The sequence below is a fragment of the Xenopus laevis genome, chromosome 6L (assembly GCF_017654675.1).
Source record: "Xenopus laevis strain J_2021 chromosome 6L, Xenopus_laevis_v10.1, whole genome shotgun sequence".
In the NCBI taxonomy this organism is placed as follows: Eukaryota; Metazoa; Chordata; class Amphibia; order Anura; family Pipidae; genus Xenopus; species Xenopus laevis.
In genome coordinates this window covers 128453232-128465263 of record NC_054381.1, presented here as the reverse complement: position 1 = coordinate 128465263, position 12032 = coordinate 128453232, and the positions used below count along the sequence as shown (strand labels likewise).

The window sequence follows — 12032 nt, the reverse complement described above, 5'->3', positions numbered from 1 at the left end:
TGCAGGTGAAACAAGCCATACTTAAGCTGCAAAAACAGAAAAAACCCATCCGAGCAACTGCTACATAGTGGCAAAATCTACAGTTTGGTACATCCTGAGAAAGAAAGAAATCACTGGTGAACTCAGCAACGCAAAAAGACCTGGACATCCACTGAAGACAACAGTGGTGGATGATCAAAGAATCATTTCCATGGTGAAGAGAAACCCCTTCACAACAGCCAAACAACACTCTCCAGGAGGTAGGTGTATCGATATCCAAGTCTACCATAAAGAGAAGACTGCATGAAAGTAAATACAGAGGGTGCACTGCAAGGTACAAGCCACTCAAGCATCAAGAATAGAAAGGCTAGATTGGGCTTTGCTAAAAATAAAATCTAAAAATGCCAGCACAGTTCTGGAAAAAAAGTTCTTTGGACAGATGAAACCAAGATCAACCTCTACCAGAATGATGGCAAGAAAAAAGTATGGAGAAGGCGTGGAACAGCTCATAATCCAAAGCATACCACATCTCTATAAAACATAGAGGAGGCAGTGTGATGGCTTGGTTGTGCATGGCTGCCAGTGGCACTGAGACACTAGTGTTTATCCATGATGTGACACAGGACAGAAGCAGCTGAATGAATTCTGAGGTGTTCAGAGACATTGCCTGCTCAAATCCAGCTAAATGCAGTCACATTGATTTTGGAGGCATTTTATTATACAGATGGACAATGACCCAAAACATACAGCCAAAACAACCCAGGAGTTTATTAAAGCAAAGAAGTGGAATATTCTTGAATGACCAAGTCAGTCACCAGATCTGAACCCAATTGAGCTGCATTTCACTTGTTGAAGACTAAACTTCGGACAGAAAGGCCCACAAACAAACAGCAAGTGAAAGCCGCTGCAGTAAAGGCCTGGCAGAGCATTAAAAAGGAGGAAACCCAGAATCTGATGATGTCCATGAGTTCAAGACTTCTGACTGTCATTGCCAGCAAAGGGTTTTCAACCAAGTATTAGAAATTAACATTTTATTTTCAGTTTTTGAATTTGTGTTATTACTTTTGAGCACCTGAAATTAAGTGATTGTGTTAACAAAAGGCTTTAGTTCCTCACATTTTATGCAATCTTTTTGTTCAACCCACTGAATTAAAGCAGATAGTCTGCAGTTCAACTGCATCTGAGTTGTTTCATTTCAAATTCATTGTGGTAATGTACAGAACCAAAATTAGAAAAAAAGTTGTTTCTGTCCAAAGATTTATGGGCCTAACTGTATATGTATGTTATTACAATTATTATTAAGACTTCCCCCAAACTAGCAGCCTTACTATCTGCAACATGAGCTGAGCCTGTGTCTGTTCAATTACATGAGGGGTGGGGGCTGTGTACAATTAATTTGTAAGACCTACAGTATATATGTAGGGTTTGTCGGTTAAGTAAAGCGTTTTTCTAGAAAATAAAGTTAGTGAGCAGAGATCAGTCATCCAGTCAGTTTTAAGCAGAGTGACATCACAAGACATTCCTGTTCACACTAAATTAATTTTCAGTTCTTAAAATTAAAATTGGACGACATGAACAGTAGGTGGCACTGCTGTTTCAAATTCATTATATTACTAGTTTAAAAACAGAACTGAATCATAAAATTCTGGAAAAACATAAAAAAAAATTATAGTAGAACCTCAATTTTACATTTCCCAGAGGATGGCAACAAATGGGTATCTGCCTGTATGAGTCTACAAAAAAAATCAGTGTAAACTTCAGGGACGTAAAATCAGGGTTTTACTGTATGCAAATTGGAAAAAATGTATAATTTATAATAATGTCACGTCAAAAATAGACATTCTGAGCTTTGAAATAAAGATATGACAGATATAACCTTGGTTAAGGTTATAAATACTTTCCCAAGTGTATATTGTGATTTATAGGGGTGCATCGAGCACACAGTAACAAGCTAATACTGAGAGAATGGAATATGCTTGGGGTTCCTGCTTATAAATTCCTTGTGTTTTTCTTTCTGCTGCAGCTTATATTCCCACTCCCATTTACTTTGGCGCAGTTATTGACACGACGTGCATGCTCTGGCAGCAGGATTGCGGCGTGCAGGGATCTTGCTGGGAGTACAACGTGACATCATTTCGCTTTGTTTATTTTGGATTGGCAGCTGGTCTGAAATTCGTAGGATTCATTTTTATATTTCTGGCCTGGTATTCCATAAAACACAAAGAGGATCAATTGCAGAGGAGAATGTGGAGAGCGTCGCCAATAAGCACAGTCAGCGAGACGGTCGGTAATGCGACCGCTGAACAGAGTTATGCACGGACAAGGTCCTGTCCTGCCTTTGGTGCTAGGGAAGAACCCAATGAAGATATAGACCTCAACCGAGGAATCCAACACACAGCACAAACCTACACTGGACCTTTCCTAGAAGCAATAAATTCCTCCTTTGAAAACTCTCAAGAAGAAACCCCAGCTGAAACCTAGAGCAGACAATCGGTTTCACGGACCTCTCAGTTCCTTAGTTGAGTTCAATGTGGCGCCTTGTGGAACACACGTGCCTTCTTTTTGAACTAAAAAGGAGAAATCACAACGCATTTTAATGAGTAGCTACAGGGTGATTGAGGGCTGGTTACCTCAACAGTTCTTATAGCCTCCTAAATAAGTGGAGTTTTTAATTTTTAGTAGTATTTTCATCTGTCCTTCTACCCTACGTGATAGATTTACAAACATGCTCAGGGCTGAAATTCAGCAAGGCCTCAGCTGATGTGTCTTCACTTATCTGAAACTTAGCAAGCTTTCAGCTGATAGGTGTCTTCACTTAGCTGAAATTTAGCAACCCCTCAGCTGATAGGTGTCTTCACTTGGCTGAAACTTAACAAGCTCTCAGCTGACAGGAATCTACAACTTGGCTTAAATTTAGCAAGCCGTCAGCTGATAGGTGCCTTTACTCGTCTGAAATTTAGCAATCCCTCAGCTGATAGGTGTCTTCACTTAGTTGAAAGTTTGCAAGCTCTCAGCTGATAGGTGTCATCAACTTGGCTGAAATTTAGCAAGCTCTCAGCTGATAGGTGTCACCAACTTGGCTGAAACTTAGCAAGCCCTCAGCTGATAGGTGCCTTTACTCGGCTGAAATTAGCAACCCCTCAGCTGGTAGGTGCCTTCACTCAGCTGAAATTTAGCATGCCCTCAGCTGATAGGTATTGACAGCTTGGCTGAAGTTTAGCAAGCTCTCAGCTGGTAGGTGTCTACAACTTGGCTGAAACTTAGCAAGCCCTCAGCTGACTCAGGTGTCTACAAACAATGCATCTGAACTTTACTGTGAGGTATGCTTTAAAGCACAACTAAATTAACCTAAACTATGCAACTACATTTGGAAAATCACATTTCGAACATGTTAAATACATAGCATAGGAAGAGATCAAACATATATCACGGAAAAAAACTCATATAGAAGCTGTAATTCAGGTTTACTTTTCTACAAGACTTCTATAATGCATAACTTAATATACACAAAGCATGTAAAATGTTTGCTCTCTTATAATCCTAGGCATTAGCTGAAAGTGGCCTGATATATCCCAAGAATGTCCTTAGGATATATCTTCTCTGAGATTCAGTACAAAATTCATGGCTTACAGAAACCCCTGTTTCATACCTTTATTTATGTACGAGTCATTTTGATATCTATTCAGCCACACTGAGCTATAAGTGTATTTTCAAGCATCAAATATCAATTTGTGTAGCCCTTATAGAACAGAAGCTTTGGAGATCACCTTAGGTAAAGGGTATACATCAGTAAAGTGTAATGCAAATGGCAGCAACAGGAAACCTGTTAATGAACCGTTAAGGATTGGTGCCCACCTGACCCTAAGCGGAGATTGCTGAGCACATAATACATTAATATATCAATTCACTCACATAGGGGTAGATTTACTAAGCAGCGAAAATTTGCCAGCGATGGCTTCGCAGCCATCGCAACACTCTGCCATGCATAAATTCACTCAGACGCTAATTTACTAAGATGAAAAGTTGTCTCGGGCGCCGAACGCTGGCGAATTTTCGCTAGCGTTACTTTAGCAATCAAAGCAGAGATGCGATAGTGTTCAATTCTGCCTAGCGCAACTTCGTTAGAGGTCTTCGCTCAGGCTAATTTTGCATACGGCTGGAAATTATAAAGTTATAAACTTTTTCCACTAAAAATATGATGTAAGTAACAGAAGATCTATGCACTCCAATGCACTTCATCTGGTCTGGGCTGGCAGAAAGAGGTAACGTTCAATAAAATCCGCATCTTAGTGAATTTGTGGAGTAACGTCCATTCGCCAGAGCGAAAATTCACCTTGCGATAGAGAATCACTAATACAGTTACGGCTGCGCCCATTAGTAAATCGGCAAAGTGTCTTAAAGCGGTAACACTGGCGAATCGTCGCCAGCGTTACTCACTTCGCCCTTTAGTAAATCTGCTCCCAAATTGGGTGCTTGGACCTAGATGGCAGCCTAATACGGACATGTGTAGTCATTTTTTGTTCAGCATTCAAAATTCCAGAAATCCTGCACCAAGATTTAGGAACAAACAATTTTGCCTCGATTGATAATTTGAATATTATAGAAAAAAGGTTAAAGCAATTTACCAGTTGTGTCAGTGCCATGGCCAGTACACATACCGGTGCCAATTACAGATCTTTGGAAAGACTGTGATATTAAGTGATAATAGTATTATCCATCGAGGAAGCAAGACTACTATGGGGAGTCATTCTATCAACATTGCAGATGTACCATCTAGACAACAATTTATCTTATTCATACTGGCCTTCCAGAGGCCCTGGGAGGAATACGCACTATAAATGGTCAGCCTCACACATGAAGCTGATATATAGGGGCTTATTTATTAAACTCTGAATCCAAAAACCTGGCATCTCAAAGCTCTCGGGGTCCTGTATTAATCAATGGGGAAGGTCCCAGTGTCTGTGCTGCTGTCAGCACCGATATCCGATGATTTCAGTGATTTTGGACCAAAAAGTCCGAAAAATTTGTGGTTTTTGCGGAAAAGTCTGAAAACGTTGGACTTTTAGGGCAAAGGTCGGAATTATTTTTTTGAATGATAAATAAGGTCCATTCGGGAATTTGGAGTTGCTCTGACTTTTATCTTAGAAATACTGAAATAAATTCGGAGCTTGATAAATAACCCCCATAGTGTCTTGTTGGCTAAGGATTATCTTCAGGAACATAAGGCTCAGAGGAAAATGGAACAGTGTTTATTTGTGGGGGCAGTGGATATTAGATTGTGTGGAGGGAAAGCCCTGGAATATGGAAATTATTTGGGCATATAACTTTATAACACAAAGAGGCCCAGTGTGTGCAATTTATGCAGTGCAACCCAATTCCTTTGCTAGATTTTATAGCTGCCATTGTTTTCAACTCTAATACATTGAGACGTCCTTCTATGCATAATGATATCAAAGTAAAAAACAGCACCAGGGCCAAGAATTAGCCTAAATCATTGTAGTCTAGTTTTTACTCACCGTGAACCATTATACACTATGGGGCATATTTATCAAGGGTCGAATTTCAAATTGTAAAAACTTCGAAATTCAAAAAAAGACCAACCGAAAAAAGTGGGTTTTTTTTGGTCGCATAGGTCCACAAGTAATAGCGCATTCGATTTGAAGTTTTTCCCAAAAAAACTTTGATTTTTCAAAGTCCACCAATTGACTCCTTATAGGTTCTAGGAGGTCCCCCATAGGCTAAAATGGCAATTCGGCAGGTTTTAGATGGCGAATGGTCGAAGTAGAATTTTTAAAGAGACAGTACATGATAAATTTCGATATTCAAATTTTCTATTTTTTTTTTTCAAATTCAGATCGAATTTGGACTATTCCCTAGTCGAAGTACCAAAAAAATAGCTCGAAATTCGAATTTTTTTCATTTGAAAAGTCAACTCGACTTTTGATAAATCTGCCCCTAAATTTCAGTAAAAGTCATGTTATTGTATCTGCACTCCAATGTGGCTTTATGCAGAAAGGATTTATAGTCTTAGCTGGGCAAAAAAAAAAAAGGTTGTTCCTGAAATAATGGCTCCAGAGGATTTTTATACTACTGTGTTTTTGTTTCCTTGCTAAAATCTGGCTCAGAATTGGGTTTTCTGTTGTCAGAAATATGTATCTGCCACTCTTAAGTCTTAAAAAACGATTTATTGTTCAATGTTTCGGCTCACATTAGAGCCTTCTTCAGGAACACCTGAAGAAGGCTCTAATGTAAGCCGAAACGTTGAATAAAAAAACTTTTTACAATTTTTCATTTAGACCTGAGAGTGCTGGACTTTGTACTGTCACGTGATATCTGGTTCTCCAGCATCTGGGCAGCTGTTAGATTTATTTGGACTTTTATGTCGACATATCTGTGTAGAATATATGCATTGTAAAGGGGAATGGCCATCAGTGGGAAAGGACTGTATAAAACATTCTCCAGGTATGTGCTAGTGCTTTGAAGTCTGCTCCATCCTTAGCACAACTATGGCAGATGTTATTTCATGACGAATACGCATTTTCATCAAAATGGCGATAACGCTTCAGCAAGAAAACACGGGCGTACTTAAATCAGCGATAACTTTATTAGGGGCAGATCTATCAAGGGTCAAATTTAGAGCTTTTGGGAGTTTCTAAAAACTCCCATAAACTCGATTTTCGAGTTTAAAACAACCAATCAAATTTTTTTCAATTTGTGTGAATGGGATCGACCCACAAACTTGAATCAAATTCAAATTGAATTCGATTCGAGTTTTTTCTCTGAAAAAACTAGATTTTCAGGATGCCACCAAACAACTCCAAATTGATTCCTGGACGTCCCCATAGGCTAAAACAGCAATCCGGCAGGTTTAAAGTGGTGAATAGTCAAATTTGAATTCTTAAAGGGCCAGTGCATGATAAATTTTACCAATTTGTCACCAATCTCCCCAAACGCTTTCCCTGACCTAAAATGAAAAAACGCCGGCGCTAATCACATGCCGTGATTCCTTTTCCATAGTCGCCCAAAGTTTCCTCGTGAGGCGACTTCGGAAAACGAACCACCACGTGTGATTAGCGCCCGGGTTTTTTCATTTTAGCCGGCAAACTGTATAATTTTAGCGAATTTTACGCCCAACCTACAAGATCTTCATGTGAGGTCCTCCTGAATCCCTCTCATGACGCCTGACCAGTTCAGATAAAGATCAAGGTTTTTTTTTTAAAGTTTTGAGGTTAGTGGAGAATTCTTATGTATATGGAGTTTAGATTAGAGTGTTAGCTTTATGCAAGCATTAAAGGGAAACCAATCTGTGTTGGTCGACACTTTTAAAAGTCCATGAGAAAAAATTTTATTGACATTTTGGTCAAAAACGCAGAGAAAGTTTTAGAAGTAGTCGAAAAAGGAAAAAATTCCATAGTGTTTGGGTTTGCAAAGAATTGTATTGCACCTCTGTGGATACCAACGTTCAGTTTCTATTTCAGAATAGAATTGGGGATATCCCCCCATCCCGATCCCTAACTGCTTTGAGCTGCAATTCATAACTAGGTAATAGCAGGTTCTGATAGAAGGTTACGTATGGGATAATACCTGTTGTAAGTGCCCTGTAAATGTTCACTGGGATCAATATGGAGGCAGCATTAGCAGATCCTCCTATTTGCCCCAACTGCCCTGCCTGTGAGGAATAAGAGCTCACACAGTACTGTATTATGTCAATAGGCGAATCTGAGAGATCACTTTGTATATTCTGTTTGGTGCTTCTTTACTGGTCATTTGCTCAGAAAAGAATAACAACAAACAGAATAAAGAATACGCAACATTAACATGGAGACAGGCTCTTTTTCTCTTAGTAATTATTTCCTTATTTATTATGATCATCTCTAAGAAAATCCAGCACATACTGTATTAGTGACTTGTGTATAGATATTACCATCACTTGGGATGAAATGAAAGGGCTTGGTGGGACCATATCATGATCAGCAATATTATGTTTATTTGCAAATTAATTTAAAATGTTGTATCGTTTGTGGCTTTAGGGTGTGCGTGGTAGAAACCACATAACCCCCTGATGTAATAAAAGCCACTGTTTACTCAGGTGCACTAACCCATAGCAACCAATACGATGTTTGCAATCATTTGATAATCTATTTGTTACATAATAGTTTTCCAACCTTGGTGCAAAAGTCCGATCTGCTTAGGGGAGTTTGTATTAAAGACAGCAAATAATTGGTAGGGGGGGAAATTCCATAAACATTAAAGGGTCGGGAAAACAGCAAGGGTGTTGATAGAATAACCCTCGATATTCGACCATCGAAGTTTAGGATTTTAATCCATCAATCAAACGATTTTCCTTGGATCAGAAATTGCTAGGAAAGCCTATGGGGACCTTCCCCATAGGCTAACATTGTTGCTCGGTAGGTTTTAGGTGGCAAAGTAGGTGGTCGAAGTTTTTTTTAAAGAGACAGTACTTCAACTATCAAATGGTCGAATAGTCGAATGATTTTTAGTTCGAATCGTTCAATTCGAAGGTCGAAGTAGCCAATTCGATGGTCGAAGTAGCCAAAAAAAACCTCAGAAATTCGAAGTATTTTTCGTTCTAATCCTTCACTCGAGCTAAGTAAATGTGCCCCCAAAAGTAAAGGAGAGAGAGTGTAAATAGTAATAAAAAGGGGGGAAGAGTAAGCCATTTGACTAAATAGGTATGGATAGGGTATAATAAAAATGTGATTTATATATTAAAGGGAGGTGTGTACATGGACAATACAGTCTAAAGAGTGAGAGAGGGCACTAAAACCTGCACTAAAACCAAGGGATTCAGGAGAGTTGTGTGTCTGGAGTTAGGGAAAATATACGTAGATAGCTGGCCTTTAAAGTGGAAATAGAAAGAAAGGTAAAAAGGGGGTTGGTATCATGGGAGTTGAATCCATGGCAATTTGAGAGGTATAAGATTGATATCTGTAGAGCAGTGGTCCCCAACCAGTACCTCGCGAGCAACATGTTCCTCACCAACCCCTTGGATGTTGCTCCCAGTGGCCTCAAAGCAGGGGCTTATTTTTGAATTCCTGGTTAGGAGGCAAGTTTTGTTACATAAATAAACAGATGTACTGCCAAAAAGAGCCTCCTGTAGGCTACCAGTCCATATAGGGGCTACCAAACAGCCAATCACAGCCCTTATTTGACATCCCCATTGACTTTTTCATGCTTGTGTTGCTCCCCAACTCTTTTTTACATTTAAATGTGGCTCACATGTAAAAAAGTTTGGGGACCCCTGCTGTAGAGTGTAATGCCTTCTGTAATATATTAGTGCCAAATCCTGTGGAATCGCCACTGTTTGCCATGTACATTTTAATTCCCCATTTGCCCCCCAACCTGGCCAATATTTCATGTAGAACTGACAACAGTTCCAAGTAATTCTGTAACTTGAACTAAACCCTATTGAAACCCCTGTAACCCTCTACTATTCGCTATAGTTCGACTTGGTTCTAGAATGTTCTGTTAGTTCCTTAGAACCCATAGTATAAGGCATGGTGACATGAGAATGCTGCATGCCAACGACGTTCTGTGTGCACCTATTCACTCTTCAGAACTGTGACTTAGACGTGAACAATGAGTTGGATGGTATTTACTTAACACGTTCCCCAATAGTATTGCCCATAATCCAGTATTAAGCGAATACAGTTGCCCTTTTATTTTTCGCTTTATATACTTTAGAAAGTGAGAGTTAATATAGTATATTGCTTATGTCAGCACAGAGAGAACCAAAACAGGATTTATTGGTGGAAAATTGTAAAAGCCTTTCCATTCATGTTTGATAGCGCTACATATAGAGAGTCCATTTGTGTTGCTGGAGCGGCGGTGGATTCTTGCAAAGGATTTCTGTGGGCATTTATATAATTTATTGTACCTCTAGCAAAAGCAATGTCGTGCTACTATATATATATATATATATATATATATATATATATATATATATATATATTGCACAGTTTGCAACATTGAATTAAGGTCTGTGTTACAATGTGTTAGTGAGGAGCTATGAAAGAAAAGATGGAGGATTCTGTGCACTTCCTACATCCGTTACACACTCTTTAGTTAGACTTCTTTGCGTCTCAGTGTAAGTGTGCCTGTGTTGTTGGATGCAAGCATGTGTAAATGCAATATACAGGGGCTTTAACACCCGGATCTGATGCTGTGCGCCATGCTAACCATGAGCCGAGGCACCACGAGGGGGTCACAGACCTAGTATTAATGTGTTTTACTTAGAGAGATGCAGAACTTAATATAGGTTTGTTTTTAACCAATATTTATTACTACAGTGACATTACATTTATCTGAAGCAAGTCAGACTAGATTGTTTTATTCTTTACGATAATGTTTGTTTACAGAACTTTTCGATACTTTATAACGTGACAATAAAAGAGAAACTGTATGCAACTGGTTGGCTCGTTTCAGTCTGTGTGTTGCCCTCACTAGGGCTGGATTTAGTGGAGGGTAAGGAATCCGTCTTCTGACCCAGCACCACAGGGAGCCCTTGGAAGTCTCGTAATTTAGGAGAAATTTGGGGTTGCAGGCAAGTCCAACAGTGTGGGGGTTAACGCAAAGATATAATCCAAATGGCGGGCGCAGGTCTATAGGATTTATGATCAGAAAAAGGCTAAGAGTCAATATTTGGGATATTAGAACCAACAGAGCACTCCCAGGAACAGAGTAACATTTTCAGAGGGGCCCGGTGCCCTCTGACCCACATCCTCCCACCCACTTCCCATCCGCCTCTGCCCCGCCCACTCCCACTGGACTTACATCCCCCTCTCTCGCTGCAGGTAAGAGAGCGGCTGGGGAGGAGTTTTTTTCTATTAGCTATAGAGCAGGGGTGTCCAACCTGCAGCCCGAGGGCCACATGTGGCCCAGAATGGATATGAATGCGGCCCAGCTTCAAACAAATGGTTCCCGAGGAAACATCATGTCGCAAAGGATATGGCCCCCCCTGGACCTAATGGTCCCACCCAATGTCACTACTTGGTACCTTGCATTGGCAATTCAGCTTGTTGTTCCTGTTGGTCTCCGGTAATGTGCATGTCTGACTTGCGCTCTTTCCTTTCCTTTTTTCATGCATTGCAAAAACAAGAATTACATACATTTGATTCACATTGTATGTAGAAGGAGAGAGAAAAGGAAGGGAAGGGGGGAAAAATAAAGAAATTAAGAAATAAAGGTATGGAAATAGGAAAAAAACAAGAGAGTGAAATAAAACTATGTGCTCCAGACACATTAACCACCTCAGTCTGTCGTCTTGTTAGGAACAGGCTTACTATGCCAGGTTGTAACAATGTGGTGACCTAGGGGGGACTCTGCCCATTGCCCAGCTAATAATAATAATATAATATTAAGTCTATTTAATATCCAGGTGTCCTATATTCCAGTATATAGCTCCATCTGGTTATCCAACTGGTATTTTAGTTCTTATCTGTGTATTTTCTTTACTTTTACAAATCAAAAGTGTTTTTGTATTTCATGTGTGGCCCCAGACAATTTTTCTATGTGGCCCACTGAAACCAAAAGGTTGGACACTCCTGCTATAGAGGAAGCAGACCCCACAGTCTGGGCCTCCCTGAGACTTCTACTGCAGGCTGAATAATAAATGCAAGTTGCTTGCTGTGTTTTACTGCAATGGTGCAAATGTGCCTATTCTTAGTAATCTATGCCTGCAGTAGACTATATATATATATATAAATAAATTGCACCTTACTTGCCAGAATGAATGCAATTACTCTTTGTTGCGAATCAGGTGCACCACTGAATATTTTCAAAGTCATTTCTGATTTTCGGCGTGCGAGTGAAGCGTGCACCTTATACTTTTGCCCCAACTGCATTGCCGTGATTGCTGTGGGAAACCTGGAACCAGGTCCGGACTGAGAATTAAAATAGGCCCTGGCATTTCAGGTATACAGAGGCCCAATCAGCCCACATACAGGCCCAAACAGCCCCCACCAGCCCACTAAATATTGACTTTCAATGGGACCTTACAGCAGCCCCTCTGGCATTTGCCAGAACCCACAGAT

General features: G+C 40.0%; 1 protein-coding gene across 1 annotated transcript in view; it reads left to right on the top strand.

Moving 5' to 3' along the window:
* Positions 1-4106, top strand: part of slco5a1.L (solute carrier organic anion transporter family member 5A1 L homeolog) — a 60955-nt gene extending 56849 nt beyond the window's left edge. Inside the window, exon 10 of the mRNA XM_018268078.2 lies at positions 2003-4106. Within this exon, the coding sequence (XP_018123567.1) occupies positions 2003-2460 (458 nt within the window). The 3' untranslated portion in view covers positions 2461-4106. The remainder of the gene's footprint in view (positions 1-2002) is intronic.
* Positions 4107-12032: the final 7926 nt, after the last annotated feature.